Genomic DNA, 22,324 nt, shown 5'->3' with positions numbered 1-22,324 from the left:
AGATATATATATATAGATAAATAAATGAATAAATGGATAAACAAATGGATAAGTAAATAGATAAATAAATAAATAAACAAATAAAGGAATAAATAAATAAATGAATAAATGAATAGATGAATAGATGAATAGATGAATAGATGANAGAGAACATGTTCACAATTAATTTAGAAGATGGGCGCGAAGCGCCCTCTAAGGCTAGTCCATTAGAAAATGATGTACACTATACCCAAATTACCTTTAAATGCATGAATTCGTGAATGTACAATTTGTAGTGAGAAAAATTATAGTTAATTCTGAGAAACATTATATACAATCTGTATCCTTGCTTCTTTCAAGAGGACTCAAAATCCACTGTGAGTGTGAAGGGTTATTTAAAACAACGCGACCTGTGTAGTCCCTTTAGATAGTCTTTCGGCTAAAAATCGGTTTACAATACGTTTCCAGTTTTACAATTTACTAATTGAAGTTCCTGGAATTTTAAAAACACTTGAAAAATTTCGAATTAAAAATATTTAAATTTTGGTAAAAAATTAAAATTTATTTTAGCCTATGTTACCCCAATGTAGCCAAGGGTTCCCTTAAAAATGTAGTCAATCTGGTTCAGCCGTTTGGTGAATAATGAATATATATATAAATGTATAAATACTAGCCTTAGAGCGCGCTTCGCGCCCATCTTCTAAATTAATTGTGAACATGTTCTCTTTGTGTACATCGTAAAACAAAACAAAAATAATTCGCGGATTTTCACAAAAAATTTCGCGGATTTTCAAAATTTTTAAAAATTTAATGACGATTGAATTTTGATGGAGACAAATATTTGAAATTTTGATTTTTAATAAACCTTCCCTGGGGTCCCTAGATGTCCCACAAAAAATTTGGGCCCGATCGGTTCAGCCGTTTTGACGTTTATTGGATACAAACAGACAGACACCCAGACAGACAGACAAGCCAAATTTAAATATTTTCTAATGGATTACATTTGATTTTAAAGTAAAGTAGACTATTTTTTAATACAAGTAATTGTAAACAAGGCAGCTTCTTACTAAAAATAAAATATAAAACAAAGTTTTGTCATTTCACTGAACACCACTTTTTACTAAAACTATATGAAAATATTTTGTTAAATGTTTTTTGTTTGTTTGAACAAAGCAAATGAAGAAATCTGAAGTTAAATTCAATGATTTCAAATACAGTGTTGAAAACTCAATTTCAGATTTTTCTTTTGACACGGTCATGAAATGTTCGTCATATTTATTTTTAATCTTACCTTGACTCAGGCTGAGTGAATACTCCGTCATTTTTAACCCAGCGAAGATCACTGCCCTGAACAATTAGATCAGATCAGATTAGATCAGACTTGTATGGAAGTCTTTTTTTTACGAAAACTCCTTCAACAAAAATTTATTATTTCAGTCAAGTCAAGTTTAAATCTGAAAGGGAACCCAATGTGGAACCCCAAGACTGCCTTCAGGGCACCACGCACCACCGTGAAGAGCGGCCTGGAGTCCAAACCAACCGAGAGTACAAATTTTAACGCCCGTGCCCTCGTGGTACATTCCGGTGGCTGGCTGTCACTAATTGGTTTGAAGAAGATTCCTGTTTTAAAATAAATGATTAGATCACCAGACACCTGGACAAAGGTTTTTCCCAGGTTTAGAGTAAAATTGGCAAATATAGAAATTATACATGATAGCATCTGTCTTTATTTCTGTTTAATGACAAAGGTACCAGCATCTTCAAAATGGTATTAAATGGCATAGTTAAATAACAATAAAAAAGGTTGAAGAGATAATTATAAAAATAAAAATAATGAAAATTACCGGAACTGTATGAAGAGATAATTATGAAAATAAAAATTATGAAAGCTACCGGAACTGTATAAAGAGATAATTATGAAAATAAAAATTATGAAAACTACCGGAACTGTATGAAGAGATAAATATAAAAATAAAAATTATGAAAACTACCGGAACTATGAAGAGATAAATTTAAAAATAAAAATTTTGAAAATTACTGGAACTGTATGAAGAGATAAATATAAAAATAAAAATTATGAAAATTACCGGAACTGTATGAAGAGATAAATATTAAAATAAAAATTATAAAAATTACCGGAACTGTATGAACTGATAAATATAAAAATAAAAATTATGAAAATTACCGGAACTGTATGAAATATAAAAATAAAATTTTTGAAAATTACCGGAACTGTATGAAATATAAAAATAAAAATTATGAAGTTTACCGGAACTGTATGAACAGATGAATATATAAAAATAAAAATTTTAAAAATTACCGGAACTGTATTCCAGGAATGCACAGGCGGAACAAACTCCTTGGCGGTGATATTCAACTTTTTAATTTTCTCCGCCGCAGCCTCATCCTCTGCTGCCACAACATCCGGTTTAGTCTCCGCCTTGGTAGTCGTCTCGTCGCCGTTTCTCTCCTCGATATCGAAAAAATCATCGCCACAACTTTTGTCTAAATAAATTAATATAACAAGAGAAAAAAAACTACTATATAAAAATAATCACCTTCATCGTTGTCATCTTCCTCAAACTCCAGCATTGGTTCTTCATCCTCAGCGTGAACCTAATCAATCAAGCAATGAACCAATCATGGAATCCATTAACCAATCAATAAAAGATCTAATCAATAAACACACAATAGATTCAGTTTATCAATAATTAATAACACATTTTAAATAAATTAAATTTAGAGTTAACAAATTTTAAGATCATTCTTCCTTCAAATAAATATTCTATTTTAAAAAGGGTGTTATAATAATTATAAATTTTTATAATAATTATAAATTTTTGTTGCTAAAAGATTCATTTTTTTTAAGGGGAAGAAATCAAAACAGTCAAAAATATCTGACCTGTGTTCTAACCATGACAGTCAACTTTCCAAGATCAAATGTTATAATCCTAAATGAATAAAGCCGTTCTTTACTTTTTGAAAATTATCTAAAATAAGATCAATGAGCCGAAAAACTCCCTACACTTTGACACTGTGGTCAGTTGGGTCCGCAACATTTTGGTTTCCTAGATCCGGATCCGCAAAAATATACGGATCCACGGATTCGAATCCAAGAGCAAAATACTAATTACTATTAAATAATAAACGATTATTGTAAACTTCATAATCTCTGACTAGTCAATAAAGTTTCAGCATTTAAAATAAGTAAAGAAAGAAAGAAAAACTTGAACTATTTTTAAGTGTAGAAAAAAATAGTAAATCATGAATAAATGTTCATGACCTGGATCCGGATGCGTACCTGTAGAAAATCCCGGGATGAGCCAGATTCTTCACTTTCTCTGGTAGTGGGACAGTTATAGCGTCCTAAATATCAATCAATATATAAGCCAGTGTCCAAAACATAATGGCATAATCAATAAATATATATTTATTGTTTATTATATACCTTTAACTTGCCAACAATCCAATCAACCACAATCAATCATAAGATCAAACAATAAATTACCATCAAACAAGATACTGTTAAAGCCAATAAAAAAGCATTATTTCATTTACCACTAAACAAGGTGCGAAACGATTTATCTATAAAAGCAGAAACAAATAAAATCAGTCAATCAATCAATTAACCAAACTTGCTATTGTTATTAAACATCATTTGAACATGCTTATGACCTGAAAGGATTTTGTAGTTCCCATGGTTGGATGCCATTTTGATTCAAGATTCAGGAATATCGGTCCCTCACTTTAAACATATAAAATGATTATATTATCGTCGTGGTCATTAATATCAATACAATGAAGACGACTTTTGATTTTGATTTCTAACAAGCTTTAGGACAACATGGATACACATTCATGAAAACAAAGTAAGACTATATAAAAAAACAGCTTCTCTCTGCTTACTGGTTAATTCGAAATTAGCTTGTTAACAATCAGTAAAAAAGTATTGATTGTATTAATATAAACGCAGACCACTTTATTATATATTTTCTCTTCACAAATAATTGTTCCCCAGTTTTCTAGGAAATATTTTCAACGTTTTTTTTCGCTGAATTGGGGTAATTAAATAAATATAAGAAGAATCAATGGTTTTTTGGGGAAATAAGTTTGAGAAAGGGAGAATAAGAGGAAAATTTATATTTAATTATAATTTTTTTCCCGAAAATCTTCTAAATAATAATTCTTGCCAAACAGTGATTTGATAAAACAAAAGTTTGCAACCGTAGAACCGTTATTTGAATATTAGCGTGAGATAACTTTCATTTTTCGTGAGGAGTCATATCAACTCATGTAGATTATTTATAAATTTTTTTTGTATATACCTGGCTTTGGTAGCGGTCATTCTGAAGCATTTGTTTGTTGTGTAAACAATACTTGGATCCACAGGGGCCAATAGCTTCATCAAACAAGACCGATTGGTTACAATCTTTATCTAAAATTATTCCATATAAGACCAGTTCTTTACAACCTTAATCTAGATTAATTGAATAGCTGAATGGCCAGTATAAAATAAATAAAATAAAAAATTGTAATTTTTTTAGCCTAGCCCCCCGGCTAACCATGAGTGTCCACAAATAAATTTCAGCCCATTCGTTTGGCCGACGATAGGGAACATATTTACGAATGTCTTATTTTATTATTATTTAACCGGCTCGTTGCAATCTTTATCTACAATTCTTCATTATTAGATTGGTTCGTTACAATCTATTCTACAATTATTCACTATTAGATTGGTTTGTTACAATCTTTATCTACAATTATTCCCTATTAGATTGGTTTGTTACAATCTTTATCTACAATTATTAATTTTTAGATTGGTTCGTTACAATCTGTATCTACAATTATTAATTTTTAGATTGGTTCGTTACAATCTGTATCTACAATTATTCATTATTAGATTGGTTCGTTACAATCTGTATCTACAATTATTCATTATTAGATTGGTTCGTTAAAATCTCTTATCTACAATTATTTGTTACCGTCTTTACTTCCAATTAGTCAAACTAGACACTTGGAAAACACCCCCCCCCCCCGAGATACTACGCTAAATACCTTAGAGAAGTCCAGGTCTGGAGAACAGTGCTGAACAGATTTCCTGATAGAATCTGTAGTATTCAACTCTGGAGCATTCTCCGCCTGACGGATAAGCCGAATCTCACCCTCTTCCGCCTCCATCTTGTTCCAGTCCAGGACAGGCGGACAACCTGCAGACAAAAAATTATAAAGGGACTGTAAACCTGATTTTAATTTACGCCCAATTCATGGATTGGCATGTCTGATTCACGGTGGTTCCTGTTAAATATTTGACTGATTTTTTTTTAAATTGTGGCTTCCTAGATGTATGCTGTGCAGAAAATGAGGGAGGGAAAGAAGGAAAAGGGTGAGTACCTTTTTCCATAAAACACGAAACTTTAAAGAGGGGTCAATTAAAACTAAGTTGACAGTCCTTTTCAGTGATTGATTTGATCCGACGCATAACTGAATATCTACCTGGAATAACAATTGAGTTTGCTTCCTTCTGGTCCTGACTAAAGCTGCCGACACAATCAAAGGTCTGGAGGAAATCTTCCAAATCTGTAAACAGCTTCTCCTTAAAGAATCAATAAATCAATCAATCAATCAATCAATCAATCAATCTTTTTTAATTTTTTTAATCTTCATTTTTTACCTGCTTTTCATTCCTGAACTTCTTCATATCCAAATCAAGAAGAACTTCACCAACAACCTGAAGTAAATCATGAATAAGAATTTTCCTAATCTGGTGTCTCTTTGTTTTCTTCTATAAGCGTCTTAGGAATATGAACTATAGGTAAGGGGGTAAGGCTTTAGGAACATATTTGACTATGACGAATTAGGAGTGCGGGGAACGAGTTTTATCAAAACAATAACAATGATTGTTGATCAGTCAAAATACTTCACATACCCTATCCCTCTTATCTGTAGTTTTCATACATACATACCTTGTAACCAAGGCCTGTTAATCTCCGAAAATCTTTCAAATCTTTTTTATATTTTGTTTTAAGTTAAGTTACCTCGGGGGGTTTCTCCTTCCTTGGCGCTACGCGGAGATTTAATCCTCTGAGAGGAGTTCCATCCAAACTATTTATTTTTCGTTTTAGTTAATATTTTTATCATTTTTTTCTTTAGAGGGACTGTATGCGTAATTTAAAGAGATCTTATCAAAATGTGGTAGAAACTCTCGCTTTTCTGATCGTAATGCTTATTTCTGCGAGTTTCTTCATAGCTTTTTATAAGAAGAAAATACGCGAGTCACTTTCGCTGAGAAACCGCAAATAATAATGAACAGTTTAAAGAAACAAATACATACATTGATAACTAATTCTAACTTGATAAAAATAAGTTTTCAAGGGTATCGTTGTAAATCGGGCATTGCACCTTTGCAAAAAGGGTCACTTGCAATTACGCTTACAGTTCCTTTTAAAATGGGTGTAAAGGTTATCAAAAAAGTCAACAATCTCTTTAATTAATCAAGTAATTTCTTGATTTCAATAGCAATTCAAATGTTAAAAAATCATCTCCAACTATTTTTTACATTTTCTATCACTTTGAATTCATCAACATTTTTATCCGTTGGCAGATTAGAATTGCAAATATTTTCAAACTAGAATTACCAGCCTAATGAGTAATAAAGGAAGATCTCCAATCAAAATATTTGTGAGATAATTTAATAATGTGTAGGGTGGAGGGGGCGTTAATCCACAAAGCCAAAACTTAAAGCAGAGCATCGTTATGAAAACCCTATCGGAACCCCAGTTTCATGAATGGAGTTTGACAGTTTTGTAGATACAAGTATTTTTGTTCCGAAATATTATTTTTTTTTGGTTTTGTTATATTTGGTTTTGGTTTTCTTATTTCTTAAATAAAAATCTGCACAAACGCTAAGACCCCAAAAATGGAAACTCGGGAGTTTAGTTCAAAGATACTCTGTTAAATTTCCGGCTGAGGAGGAATCAAGTACTCTGTACAGACTGACCTGCATGCTAACTGAACAGATTTCTCTTCCTTGAACAAAATAAACGCGAATCCTTCCTTTAGAGTCAACCTCTCCACCTCCCCAGATTCCTGACATTTGGAAATTTTGATGAGAAAATAAAACTGGACATTAACTGGCAAGGTTTTTATTGTGCTTAACAACTTTTACTTAATCATCTGTTATATTCCCCTTAGTGTTTAGGATCCGGATCCGCAACAGTTTGGCAAAAATACGCGGATCCGCGCATCCGGATCCAAGGGAAAAAATTATCAACCAAAGCAAAGCATGAAGTTTCAGAAAAAAACAGCAAAAAAAGAAAATAATTTATCAATAAAAGAATGAGATTCAATAAAAAAAAAATTACAGAGAACCCATCTTTTATATTATTCTTACGTACATGAATTAAATCTCTCTTATTTTATTAACAGAAAAAAATAACTACTACTTCACCCCATTAGGGTTCATTGGAGTAATCCCAAAACTAAACTAAAAAAGAGAAAATTGTTGAAAACTTTTTTAGTTTGTTTAAAAATAAGTAAACCTTGAAGAAAAAATCAGGACCTGGATCCGAATCGGGAATCATATTTTTAGGGCGGATCCAGGATCCGCATTAAATGACATGATTCCCCTACAGTTCATAATTTTACCTAATACTGCAAAATTCAGTAGGGGGAGAGAGGGACTTAATTTCTAAGAATTATATCTAAGAGAACTTTGGGTGAAATATCCACACTAAGTTCTAATCTTTATTCTTTCTACAGTAAAGAGCCATTCAGTGTAATTTGAAGGGACCCTCTAATGAAATGGTTACATGACAGATTCACAACAGTACCTTACAACATTTATCCAACTAAAATTGATGAAGATATCTTAATTTTTCTAATTTAAAATGCCATTAATTTTGTAAAATTCGTCCTTCATTAAGTCATTTAAATTGAAAAATCGCAAAGAAGGTTTTTCTATTTTATTAGAGATTTATGCTTAAGACAACAGCAGTTGAAATGGGTTCCGTTATCAATTGGACATTTAACTCTTTAAATCACATGAATCCATTTCACTTTGATGCGGATCCGGATGCGGATCCGGATCCTGGATCCGCCTTAAAAATAAATGGATCCGAATCCAGGTTCTTAATATTTCTTCAAGATTTAGGATTTTTAAACAAAGGAAAAGTTAAAACATTTTTCTTCTTATTGTTTCGTTTTTTTGTTGAAACTTAGTGAACCATTCAGAAATCTGGAAATTTCCTGATCCTATGCACTGATCGGATTCTAAGCACTGAATTTATGTCGGCAAAAAGTGTACGTTGCAAACCTTGAAATGGTTGAGTAATTCCTCCTCAGTAGTTCCTCTCTCTATAAATCCAATATAAACTGTTCTCCACTCTTCATCCTCATAATCTCTAGAATTCATTAGGATTGTACGTAATGTAGTACACTGAGCACTATACAGTACATGTACATGAACACTGTACCGTGTACAGTATGCATGTATGTCAAACTATTTAACATTTTTTATGTTAATTTTTCGTACAATTTACCAACACTTTGTAATTAAGTAATATTTGATTTTTAAAGTTATTTATAAATGGTTTAAACTTTGAATTATTGATATTTCGATAAACTTTTCTCTAGATTGCATGTTTTTAAGTCTTTTTTTGTGATCCTAAACTTTCCTTTTTATCATAAACCTAATTATTTCTTAGAACGAATTTATTTAATATATTTCACCTTGATGGTTTCTGTTGCTTTCTAGTAGGCTTGCCCGCTAATGCTCCGCCCCTGCCACGCCCCCTTCCACCACCTCCGCCAGTTTTAACCTAACAGTTAAAGAGACTGTTCGCGTAATTTTAAGTGAACCTCGATGCAAAGATGGTACTCCGGAAACCTTCATCTGATCATTTTTCTGACTCAAAAAGTGTTTATTTCTGCGAGTTATATATGAGCAAGAAATGTGAAGTCTATTTCGCAGAGAAACAGCAAATGAAAATTAACAATTTTTAAGTAACAAAAATTCATACTTAAATAGATAAAGCTTTCAAGGACACAGTGGTAAATCGTGCATTGCCATATTTGCCTAGTTACTTGAAATTACGTTTACAGTCCCTTAAAGAGTTGTAGTAACACCCCTAGAAAGGCTTTAAAACACAAAAAAAAAGAATTGTACTTACGCCCAGCCACGGAAGTAGTTATATCAAAAGGCAAGTTTTGTCATTCTTTTTGATACTTTTAACCCAAAGATTTATATATTTTCCCAACCATAAAAAAATAAATGCGCTCAGCGCAAACATGCATATAACGCCTAAACTGCACTGGGGGGGGTCCCACGGCACCTTAATTTGTTTTTTTAATTTCTTCTCTGAATTCGATAGCTAATAAGACATAATTTTGTTGGATTTATACTTTAGTGCATCATATTCCCCTATAGAATGCATTTTTAAAAGCTGTTCAATTTTGATTATGGTGACAATGGTATATAAGATGGGCTATATTATTTGTCAGTCAAGGGTATTATTTTCTTGGAAATATTTTCCCATTGTTCCACTTGAGGTTTGTCTAGCATGAACTTTAAATTATATTATACTATCATTTTGAAGGTATTTGAGAGCGTACGGAAAATTATAAGAACATTTTGATTAATCCAGGGTGGCGGGGGTGTAATATACTTATTAACTGCAACGGATAAATCCATCAAGAGACACACAGTTTATAACCTTACAAAACTTGACATAAAATTTTAAAACTTCAAAAAAAATCATTTACTTACCCTTACAGCTTTCCCTCCATTTTGAGAGTTACTTCTTGATCTAGGTTTTCCACCTCTACCCCCACCTTGACTTCTTCCTTCACCAACCTGCCCTCTTCCCTCCCCTCCATGTCGACCTTCCCCACCATGCCCGGGTCGTCCCTCCCCACCGTGACTCTTGGAGTCACCATTCTGTTTTTTATTCATATCTGAAAATAAAGTAAAAATCTTTAATTATTCTTTAAACCTTAAACGCATCCGGCAATTGAGGGGATTTCCTAGAGAAGGATTGTTACACCCCTGGATTCGTCCTAGTTTACGATTTTTTGCAATCCCACCCCCCCTTTCAATTTTGTANGGTCATGTACAAAATTGATAGGGGGGGGGGGGTCCAAAAATCGTATACTAGGACAGACCCTTTTTGTTTTTGCGTCGTATGTGAGATACAAATCAAGGACCAACGTGTGCAACTTTTCTGTAAAAAAACAAATAAAAAAATATTTCCTAATTTCATGTTAAACAAATTTAATTTGTTTAAGAGGGAAACTGTGCGTTTAAAAACATAAATATAAAATAACTATCGTTTTAAGCAGTTTCAGTATTTCCGACGCTTACTTTTTAGTTTTTCTCAATCAATCAAAAACAAGAACAGCGGCAAATGCGCTTAGGAAATTTTAATTTTTTCAAAAGACGACATTTAAAGAAGATGTCGTCAAGTTAAAAAATTATAATCCTAGGTATATTTCTTGTTATTTAGGTTGTCAGGTTTTATGTAACCTTAATTGATGTATTGTAATACTCAGGTTTTTTTTGAGAGAGTAGATTAGGAATGACTGACTTTTTACAAGAAAATAGTTAGAAATTCTATTAGAAATTCTATGCGCCGGACTTAAGAAAAATTTTAGTATTTTTTTCTTAAATGGCAAAATTTTATTAAAGATGGTTCACTATCATGATCATGCTAGAATCAAGTGAGGGGAGTGAGGGGGGCGAAATATACTCCCTAAATTGCGTCACTGCGCCCCTGTTTAGACTCCATCCGCAATTTACTCACTCACAAACGCGCTCACCCGTAGCTGTTCGATCCTTAGCCGCACCCATGTATCTTCCAGCTTGCCTTCCCCCCTCGTATTAATGCATCCAGTCACTAGCAGTTTATTCAGGTCATGAAAATAATTCAAATCTTCGGTTAAGCAAGAAGCTGCACTTTTTTAAATTTTATTTCTTGCCAAAAAATTTCATTAGTCACTTTGTCTATATTATGTATCATCATAAAAATCCTTCAAAACACGATTAATAATGTTTGAATCATCAAAATTGATGTTATTCAGTTTTAAAGCGAGAGATGCACCCCGGACTAACCAGAGTGAGAAGCATTCGGTTTCTTTCATTTGAAATCACACGTGTTTTGGTCTACAATTTAACAATCTTTAAACTTTCGGATTTGTTATTATATACTTTTTCATTCAAAATGTATATTCCGACAAGAAAGTATTTAAGAAAAAAGGCGAAAAAATTATGTTTAATGGGTCAGATTGCGATCGAAAGTCACAGCTTTCTGATATATATAGACAGAACCGTTAAATCCACGTGGATGGGCATACATTGTTTCTTATTATATTATAAACTTAATAGAAACTCATGTATAAAGAACTCAATAAAGGAAACTTTACAAAGAGAAACTCAATATAACAAGCCAGATGGAATCGATTAAAGCACTAACTTTGCACGGACATTTATTTTACATTATTATTGAAATACAAACTGAGGATCAACCGAAGTTAATCCTGGAATCATAGATGGAGCTAATTCTCCTCTCGGAGCTACTGGAGATGTTATCGACCGCTCTCTTCTGATACTTCATCAAGACTGACCCTCTTCTCGGAGACAAAATGGACGTTCAGTTTGCTTTCTCTGCCGACGAAAGCACCATTATCCGTGTTTCCCGGATAAGGGTCACCAGGGTTTGAATTTGCTGCCCTGGAAATTTCCTCTCGCAGTTGGTAACAGATCCAGAGTAACGGGTTAAATCATTATTATTTGTTTGTCCAGTTCTCAACTCATGATAAAACTTAGCTTGGGTTGAATGAACTAGAATACAATCTCCAACGTATATACATTTCTGGATGGGTTTACATCCACCCTTGATTCTATCAGCATGGAGTATGATGATAGAATCAATCGTCATGAGTTAGTTAGGGATTCCCAACTCTACTTCTCCATCAGAACCTTTCCTTCAGTAAAAACGTACTCCGCCTTTTCTTGCTGGGGTGGAGGAAGCATGGTGTGAGTCCCCCATGAGTTCCATGAGCATGGCGTCGCTGAACTTGTTCTCCGCCACGGGAGAATGGCAGCAGGCACCCAGTCCCTTTTTCATGACCTTTAAGACCCAGAACGCCCACTGTGTTGTAGTAATACATCCTCCTATAGTTGCATATACTCGGATTGCATACCACACTGGTTCCCATACTTTCTTGAGAAAAAAGTTCCATCCGCCCAACGTTATAAAATCTTCGGCTTCTTGTTCTAGTTTCGTCAGAGAATACGATGGACTTCCTGGTAACGGATTCAGTTCACAGCTCTCATCATTCTTGCAGACAGCATGGACGATTCGCTGTTGAACCTGGGATGTATAATAGGCCAAACCCGCCACGTGGTCGAAATCTCGTTCCTCCGCCTGGGTGTACAGACCCAATTCATCTTCATGATGGGTTTGGGCAGTCTCCTTCGTCTCTGACCGTGGCGGAGGAATGGACCTGAGCTTGGGACTTATCTTAATCCAATTCTTAATTCCTTTTATTGCTTTTGAGAAATGTAGCACGCAGGGTTCCTGAGCTGATGAGGTGATCAGCATTCTGTTGGCAATAGAGATGAACTTGTAATCTTTCTCTTGATGGATCGGGATATCGAGATAACAATGTTCCTTTTCTATTAAATTGACTGTCATTTGATAACACGTGTATTGATACACGATTTTCCCGCGTTTAAACACAAACACCCCTCCCCCTAAATGATGAGGCGGAGCTTCGGAGGGTTCCTTGACATTGGCTTCACAAGACATTTGGATTCCCAACTCATTTCTTCTTCCTTCTCCAATTTCCATCTTGTAACGTAGGAATAGAGCTAACGACCTTAGCTCCGCCGCATTGCTTAGCTCTTCAGGACTAATTGGATGAAGTTTGACCTCTGTGTTTTCTACTGTTCTTAGTAGATAAATGTCTTGTACATTGGTAATCTGAACTTTGTGGTTTCCACATTCACTAGGTAGGTTTTGAACTCCTTTGAGTTCGTAATAAATCTGAGACTGCTCCACCGCGAAAGACCAGGTGGAAAACACTCCTGTCAGTTCTCTTACTTCTCTGAACAGGCAGTTACTCTTTGGTGGATTCCAGGCATATGTGTGAAGAGCTCCAACACAACCTAGTCCTGGACCATGTGGGTTACATGTTAACTTCTCCGATGATGATCTTGCTATCATGTGATCATGGTTCTTGGTGAACAGTTCTTCCTCTATTGTTACCTCGTATTCTGTGTGCATTACGATTCCTGACTGTATAGATCCATCCAGCAGTACATCCATCCCCTGGCATGTGATGGTGGAGTTCGAGGCAGTTTGAAAACCCACTTCAAACTCCATTCTGGTTTCCAGCGAAAAAAGGAAATCGTTTCGCGAAAATTTTGCAATTGTTCGCGAAACAGAATAATGGGAAATTTCGCGAAAAATGCGAACATTTTAGAAATTTTTCGCGAAATTGTCGCATGCATTGTTTTGTTTTTTTACGAATTCCGCATTATTTTTGCTTCCTTTCGCAAAATTCATTTTCGCGAAAACCCTAGTTGTGAGTTTGATAACATTTCTCCTAAGGAATACAGTGTACATTTTGCAAACATTCTATCTTTTTTTTTAATGAATAGGATAATTAATTTTATATCCAGTATTGTTCAATGTTGTGCATAAGAAAGCTTTGTAGGTTGAAAATAAAGGATTTTCTGATTTCAACCACTTAGCTTGCTTTTAGATAATTTATGAAATGATTATAGTGTTCAACATAAATAAGCTAATTTCATATTGAAATTAGTTTATTGATCTTTTATTTAAAATTTTTTTTCTCTTCTATAGTGTAAACCCACCCAGAAATGTATACGTTGATTCTAGTTCATTCAACCCAAGCTAAGTTTTATCATGAGTTGAGAACTGGACAAACAAATAACAATGATTGTATTTAACCCGTTACTACTGGAATTAAAAAATCATCTTTATTTTTTTTATTTAAATTGTCAACACTAACTGGTATCCATTTTCCTTGCCTGGGCTGAATCACTACTGTTTTTTCTACTTTTGCAATTAAGACCTTTCTTTTCCCAATGACATGAATCCCACCCTCTTTTCTTTTGTCAATGTCGTCTTCACTGTCCGTCCAACTACTACTTTCTCCTTCTACTTCCTTACTTCCTTGTCTACTAGCTGACCAATTTCCTACTGAATATCTTGACTTTTTGTCAATACAAAGTGACTTATTAATTTTGATACTCCCTGGCTGGTTCAGTTTCTCCAATGAAGCTGCTCTGGTCTCCCTTGACCTGCTCCTTGTCCTGATTGGTGGGGGTCCCATTCTTTGAGGAGTGTTCTCCCATAGCCTTATAGGTACCGTGTCCGCTTACTGTTGAGTGTTGAGTCAGGGCGGTCACTCACTTCATTCACCAGAGTCAGACCAGTTACTTGCGAGTTGCATACCAAGAAACACACCAGTCACAGTTTACCTCACATCAGTTGCAGCAGAAGAACAAAAAAACAAAGTTTTTTATTTTATGCGTCATTATGTTTGTTAAATTTTGAACAAATGTCACATGGAATAATTAAACAAGTATAATCAATGATCATTGAAAGCTGGAACAAGAATTTAACAGAAATAATTAACCATCACTGAATTTGATGTTAAATATGTTTAATGGAAGTACCGTGATTTTTTATATTTACTATTTATTTGTTGGTATTTTTTTATCCTTTTCCTCAATAACTGATCATATTAATATCTTTTGTACAGTATTTTCTGAATGATAAGCAAATATGCAACTAAGAAAATAGTACCAATGTGTTCTCAACATAGTGTTCTCTATAGTGTTGCTCCGGTGCTTTGTTGATTGATTGATAGACTGATCTGAGTCTCTAAATGATTGATATAGATCGTGATTGTCTTCAGACTCTTCTTCTCGGAGGTCTTCTTCTGAGGATTGGCTTCTCCTCTCAGCACTGTTGCTGTTGTCACTCAGAGTGTTGCTTCTGATTGGCTCTGTTTTGTTGCTGCCACTCTTTTCTCCTGTGATACTTCTAATCTGTCCAGTTGATGAATCATCATCTTGGTGTTGGCTCCCGTGGTTGATGTCTTCGTAGAACTCATCAACTATATCGTCATTTACCTTACAAGGTAAATTAATTTCAGATAATTCGTCGGCCAGCTGTAACATATCTTCTTTTGGTAACCTTGGTAGAATGAAGATGGGATTAGGATCACGTTCTCCCATCTTCTTTGCCAACTGAAGCTTGCTCACATGAGGCGAGGTTTGTCCACATTTAACTCCTTAATTTTAACCATAGCTTGGTTGATAATTTCTGTGATCTGTAACGGACCAGACCAGGAGATATTAAGCTTCCTAGAGTTTCCGACAGGGGGAAGTACTGCAGCATATACCAGGTCGTTGATTTTGAAGTCTTCAATTGGTCCTGTAAATGCCTGAAACTGGCGTCTTATCCTCGCTGCATCTTGTCTTCTCATCAAGTCGATGATCAGGGCCAACTCCTCCTCTAAGGTGTGGGGCTGGGGGGTTGGGGGGGGGTATCATCTCCGAATTTAGGCAGCAAGGATAGATGAGGCAGGTTTGTCTCCCTTCCTAGAAATAAGCGCGCGGGACTGCATAATGTAGAATAATGTTGAGTAGCATTATAAGCCAAAACTAAAGTGGGCAGGGACTTTTCCCAGTCTAGGGACCCATTGACTTTTTTTGCTTTTAAAAGTGCCCACAATGTCCTGTGAAATCTTTCTACAGGGTTTGATTGATGAGAATATGGGGTACCCATTTTAACTTTTACATTTAAACTACTCATCATTGAAACAATTGTGGAATTTTTAAGCTCAGTCCTGATTTTTATAAATGTCCTGTACAGTGCTATCCAGTGTGTTAGCTGTCAAGACTGTTTTTGCCAACTTATCAGGAATAGGGACCACTGCACAGAAACGACTAAAACAGTCCATCATGGTTAATAGGTACTTATTTTTATTTGACGAAATTGTTAGTGGACCCACGAGGTCCATGCACAAGACGTCATTGATGTTTTGCACACGGTCCTCGAAAGGTAATACATTTTTCAAATTTACCTGTTCTCTGTGCAGACACCCAGCACATTCTGTGACAAACCGACTGGTATCATACTGCCAACCAGAACAGTACAATACCAGTTTTTCCTGTTGCATAGTTCGTTGTACTCCCCAGTGTTCGTGAGCATGTACGCTGAGCAGGGCCTGATACCTGTGCAAGGGAGGGACAACAATCCTCATTATTGGGTTGGTTTCAAATTCGTCCTCCAATAAATAGAGTAGTCTGGCCTGTTTATTTACCTTTCCGTCTGTAATTCTTANACTGTGCAAGGTTTCGAACTCTTCTGTGTCAATGTTTTTATCATCAACCTTACCTGTATTTTTGTTAAACCATGATTTAACTAGACTTATTGATCCGTCCTCTATCTGTGCTTTTTCAAGATCATATTGATCTATTGCAACTTTACCTTGTATAGCCCCTATGAGGGGGGGTCCCCTCCCTTCCATGCTGTTATTACCTGATAAATGCCAAGGGAGTTCTATTTGTGTACATAGTTTACCTGTGCAGGAGGGGGGTAAATATTTCGAAATATTATTTACCTGATTTTTTTCTGTCTTTCTACCCTCGCTCCGGGGGGGTATATATTCTGGACTATTACTCACCTTATTCCATGGTAGAGGGTACAGCTCTTCTTTACCTTGTGTTATTGAGTCAATGCACGAGGGTGAGGGTTCATCCATGTGCTTTGCTCTACTAATTAGATCTGCATTTGTATTTTACTTACCTGCACGGTGTTGTACTGTAAAGTTGAACTGTTGAATGTAGTCTAACCATCTGCGTACTGTCCCACCTGGATCTTTCATTGTAGACCAATGCAGGACTGTGTTGCTGTCGGTGATGACTACAAACTCATTCAACCTTAAAATATGAGAATATTTAGACAAACCGTACACGAGCCCTAACATCTCGCCCTTAGAGCTGTGGTAGTTACGCTCATAGGGCCTACACTTTCGACCCTTTACACCTAAAAATCTTTCAGCTCCTTTCTGTTCCTGTGACAGTACCGCTCCCACTGCATTCATACTGAAATCAATGGTTAGGATGAACGGTTTAGCCCCCGGAGCAAAATCTGGGGGGGCTCTGCACGGTGCTGCTACAAACATTTGTTTAAGGGTTTTGAAGTTTTTTATCATTGCTTGAGACCAAGTTAGAACCCGTTTGTTTTTAACCTCATTTAAATTTGCAGTAATTGTGGCAAAACCGGGCAAAAATTCCCTATAATACCCACAAAAACCCAAAAATGCTGCAAGTTCTTTTCCTGTGGTAGGCAGGGGCCACTTGGTAATTTTATTTACATAAGACGGCAACAGTGTAATTCCCTGCTTCGAGATTAAATGTCCCAATTACTCGACCTCCCGCCTAAACAAATGTGTTTTTTCAGCATTAAGTTTTATCCCACTCTCTCGATGTGCCTGAAAAACTAATTTAAGCAATCTAAGGTGACTTTCAGGGTCACTTGTATGGAGAAGTAGATCATCTAGGTAGGCAAGGACTCCCTCCTCACCCAACATATCAACTGGTTTTTGAACCTAAACGACAATAGGCGGCTCCCGCATTTTTGAGCCCAAAGGGCATGCGGGAGAATTGCCAAAGGCCAAAAGCAGTTGCAAATGCAGTTAAAGGGCGGGATTTTTCTTCAATGGGGATCGCGTTGTACGGGTTTGATGCATCAAGTGATGAAAAAATTTTTGAAGAGCCAAGGGATTCTAAAATATCGCTGATATGGGGGTGGGGTAGGAGTCGGTCACCGTGACCTTATTGACCGCCCTGAAATCCACACACCATCTTATCTTGCCCGATTTCTTCGTGACCAGTACCAAAGGTGATGACCAGGGAGACTTAGAAGGTTCAATAACTTCATCATGAAGCCAATCCGCCAATTGTTTTTTCAATTTTTCTCGTAGGGGGGGGGCTAGTGGTCTAACTCTTTGGTTGACCGGTCTCGCATCGGGCAAGAGCTCAATTTTGAATGTCTCCCAGGTTGTTTTGCCCACTTGACAAGTGTCAGTGGAAAAAACATCCTGATAATCATTCAACATTGTATACAAAGTTTTACTAATTTCTGGAACTTGTTTAAGAATTTCATTGTTTTCCAGCTTTAAATCAGCCCACAATTTGTCTGTGACCGTTTTACTTTTAATTCCAGGTTTGACCGTGTTAATAACAACATTCTTGGGTGTTTTTTCAACTGAACACATTGACCCATGCACTATAACCTCCCCTGGCGTTAAAACAATGCAATTCTCTGACAAGTTACAGTATAAAATATTGAGATACTTATCCTTCTGTAGGTTTTTGTGTCTATAGATGCCCGAAACTGCTCCGTCCAGGTTACCATCGTCCACAGGTTGGATATTGAGTATTGCTGCAGGGTTGACTGGCACAGCGACTTTGATACCGTGCGCTGTCTTGGCCGGAATCCAAACACATTCTGCAGATCTGATCAACAGAATGGGAGCTCCATCTTCTCCCGTCACCATATCCTGAAGAATAGGGGCCGTGGGGGTTTTAATTCTAGGACTAGAAGTTTCCCCACTTGTTGTCCGTTTAGTTTTATGTTTTGATCTAGAGCGAGAGGGGGGGGGTTAACTTGTTTTCCACCACATTTGCAATTAAAATTTGGGTTTGACGGGAGGGGGTATGCACAAGCTGTGCCAACTGAGGGGTAAGAAACGGGCTCAAGCTGTTGTGTTTAAGAAAATTTACCCCTAATATAATAGGTAATGATAGATTTTCCAACACGACGGCTTGTTCCTTAAATGTAATATTAATCTTACTGAACCTTAACTGTATGCTAACCTCACCTAACGTCGTCATGGTCGCATTGTCAGTCGCCCCGTTAGCCGACTTTAAATGCGATCGTTTGAGTCTACTAATATCCCCCCCTAAATGATTTTTGAAAAAAACATCAGAAATTGCAATGCCCGAGGGCACAAGCGCCCCAGTGTCTATCAGAATTCTTGGACAATAAACAAAACTATTGTTACCTGTCTGCCCGATGTTGACCGTTCCATCCAAAAAAGAGGTCGCTGCATTCCCAGGGCTGCATGTGAATACACAGCTGGATTCCTCTGCTGGTTCCAGAATGTTCGTGGAGATTTTCTTCGTGACCGGTCCATAATGAGCCTTGGTGGTATGACCGCGGATGCTGCATTTTGTACACACCAATTTTTCCTTCGGCATATTACATTCCCTGACATCATGTTGACCGCTGCACTTTCTGCATATCTTTATGGGGCACTCTTTAACATAGTGCCCTCCGTCCCACCGGAAGCACCGGATTGGCCTCTCATTGTCAAGGACATTCACCTGGTTTGAGTTTGAACTTGAGTGTTGACTCGGTATCCTGGTATGGAACTGTAGGACCGTATCCTGGAACATGTGGAACTGGAACGGTATTGATATCATGTATCCAGCTACTAACTGCGAGAGAGGCTTAGATCTGAGCCCGGATATGACAGTCTAAACAATCTTGAGGGCATTATTTTACGTCCAACGGACGGCTGGGCTGAAACCGTCTTCACCTAGACATCTGATCCGTTCCAGGTAAACAGGGATGGACTCGTTCTGAGCTTGCGATACCCCGCTGTAGATGCTCTGTAGTGCAACTTCTGAGTGCGACGGAGAACCATAGAGGATACAGATGATTCTTAATAAATCTGTGAACTTGAACTCCTCTGAACCAGCCCTCTCTCCGATCCCCATCGATAGGATTCTGTTTTTTGTAGAGTCCGAACATGTGTTCCAAATTATGGCTAGTCTTGCCAATCGTCCCGTGACGAAAAAGGAGTCAAATATCCTCGAAAATTTTATCCTCCAGGATTTCATAGACATTGTAGAGAAATCATTTTGGCCCAATGTGCTGTTTACCTTGGAGATCAGCTTGGCTTCCTCTCCAACAATTGTACTGAACGGGAAATCAACCCAGTCTTCCTGTTCCAGAACCGTTGGTTCAACCCGATCCACCGCTGTTTTCAGCTGCAACGCCTGACTTAGTTGAGCTTCTGATATCTGAGCTTCGGCCTGGAATTGAGACAAAACTGTTTTCCTGAACTTTTCGGAGATCTGTACATCCTCTGAGGTCAAAGCTGCCTCCAGTTTAATCGAGTCTGCCTCGATTACATTGACAGGATTCAGGTCGGCTTGTTTTTCTGTGAGCCAACTCGTAAACCAAAGCTTTACTTCCGCCTCCATTATGCCCGCTGGGGCAGGATCTGCTGAGCTCATTCTAAACAACGAGAAAAATTATACAGAGGAAACATAAACATTTTTCACGCTGTCAAATTTGTCTCTACTAACACTGGAAAATAACCCCTTACACTGGCCTGTCAGAGTCATATTGCGTGTTTATTTAATGGTCAGAATGGGAGTATAATTAATTGACATTTTTACCTTTGTTCCACTTAGAACATGCACAATGAACGGGAAATTGTGAAAGTCACTCTCTGGAAAAGTAAAAAACAATTAAATTTATAAATCCCAATACCGCGGACGGTTTTCTGACAGAATATTCTTTAGTCGTCTTTGTTTACCGGTTAGTGTTGAACCAATAAACAAAAGCGGCTAGGTCCGTAATCGAAACAATCTGGCTAACTGGACTTTATTAAAAGGCGTACTCGAAAATTTTGGCATGTCACCATATAAACTTGAAGAGAAAACTCAATGAGAAGGACTCAATAAAATAAACTCAATATATAATAAGCCAGATTGAAACGATTAAAGCACTATCTTTTGCATGGACATTTATTTTACATGATTAATATATACAAACTGAGGATCAACCGAAGTTAATCCTAGAATCATAGATGATATTCTCCTCCTGGAGATATTGGAGATGTTATCGACCGCTCTCCTCTACTCCTTCATCAAGACTAACTCCCTTATCAGGGACAAAATGGAAGCCTAGTAGCTTTCTCTGCCAACGAAAGTACCGTTATCCATATTCCCCAGGATAAGGGTCACGAGGGTTCGAATCTCGTCCCCTTGGAAATTTCCTATTCTTCCTTGGTATAGTAACGGGTTATTATTATTATTTGTTTGTCCCGTTCTCAACTGATAAGTTTGGGTTGAATGAACCAGAATAGTTTGAAATATCTAAGACTTACAACATTGAGTTGCAAAGATATAAGAGTTAGAAAATCAGAGTTTGTGACAAAGACTTAGTTCCTTTCCAAAGACATTGTGCAGAACGAGTTTTTCAACTTACAATAATTCTTGACTAACAACAAACAATGCTGATCAAGATCAACTGCTTGGATCTTTCTCTGCCGACGAAAGTACCGTTATCCATATTCCCCGGGATAAGGGTCACGAGGGTTCGAATCTTGTCCCCTTGGAAATTTCCTATTCTTCCTTGGTATAGTAACGGGTTATTATTATTATTTGTTTGTCCCGTTCTCAACTGATAAGTTTGGGTTGAATGAACCAGGATACGGCTATACCTCCTTGGTGGGTTTACATCCACCCTTGATTCTATCATCATGAATGATGATGATAGAATTGATCATGACTGCAGTCACTGGTTTCAGCTTTAATTTTTTAGGCATTTTTCTCTCTCAGAGACAAATGGATGTCTTTGATTGTTTCTTGAACCTGGAGGTCACAACATATCCCCGGTTTGGTTTTAACTCTTGTTTCTTCCCCGTAGGGATTTTAACTTCAAGGAACTATTTTCCCTTAGGGAAATATGTTTTACATTGTTTTTGTTAATCTCAAGATCATGGTTTATGGCCTGCTCCTAGCGGATAGCTGGCCCGAGATCATTCCGTCTCTAATTATCCCATAAATGTTATGGAGGGAGTGGATGTCTCTGTCCCCCTAGTCTGTCCTCCGCCTCGTTTCCGCCTCGCATCTCCAGGCTCACCAGCCTGGCCAACGTCTCGCCCTTTCTGACCTGCATAAAGATATCGTTATTGTTTATCATATACATGGATGGAGAACGTAGTGCTCCTGCCTGGGGTGAGAATTTGGATACCACTAGGTTTCGTTCAATGATTGTATTTAATAACACTGGAATTAAAAACTCATCTTTATTTTTTCTATTTAAATTTTCAACACTAACTGGTATCCATTTTCCTTGCCTGGGCTGAATCACTACGGTTTTTTCTACTTTTGCAATTAAAACCTTTCTTTTTCCCACAACATGAATCCCCCCCCTCTTTTCTTTGATCAATGTCATCCTCACTGTCCGTCCAACTACTACTTTCTCCTTCTATCTCCTTACTTCCT

General features: G+C 36.7%; 1 protein-coding gene across 1 annotated transcript; it reads right to left on the bottom strand.

The window, feature by feature from the left end:
• Positions 1–1,258: 1,258 nt before the first annotated feature.
• Positions 1,259–10,822, bottom strand: LOC111699099 (uncharacterized). The gene is made up of 16 exons (XM_023469669.1): positions 10,792–10,822; positions 9,743–9,930; positions 8,707–8,795; positions 8,291–8,378; positions 6,977–7,065; positions 6,015–6,081; positions 5,651–5,707; positions 5,473–5,572; positions 5,035–5,186; positions 4,305–4,414; positions 3,655–3,724; positions 3,281–3,345; positions 2,882–2,930; positions 2,538–2,595; positions 2,300–2,484; positions 1,259–1,326 (listed from the first exon to the last, which is right to left on the bottom strand). Exons 1-16 carry the CDS (start codon positions 10,820–10,822, stop codon positions 1,267–1,269), a joined length of 1,458 nt encoding a protein of 485 aa, XP_023325437.1. The 3' UTR covers positions 1,259–1,266.
• Positions 10,823–22,324: the final 11,502 nt, after the last annotated feature.

Source organism: Eurytemora carolleeae, unplaced genomic scaffold (genome assembly GCF_000591075.1).
Source record: "Eurytemora carolleeae unplaced genomic scaffold, Eaff_2.0 scaffold215, whole genome shotgun sequence".
Lineage (NCBI taxonomy): Eukaryota > Metazoa > Arthropoda > Copepoda > Calanoida > Temoridae > Eurytemora > Eurytemora carolleeae.
This window is presented reverse-complemented; position numbering and strand designations above follow the sequence as displayed.

Bases quoted from the DNA above. Each gene is read 5' to 3' on its own strand.
- LOC111699099 (XM_023469669.1), bottom strand. From the start codon at position 10,822: ATGGGTGCGGCTAAGGATCGAACAGCTACGG. The intron at 7,066-8,290 runs GTTTGCAACGTA...TCCAAATGTCAG, and splicing joins AATTACTCAACCATTTCAAG to GAATCTGGGGAGGTGGAGAG. The intron at 2,596-2,881 runs GTCAGATATTTT...TTGATTGATTAG, and splicing joins CTGTCATGGTTAGAACACAG to GTTCACGCTGAGGATGAAGA.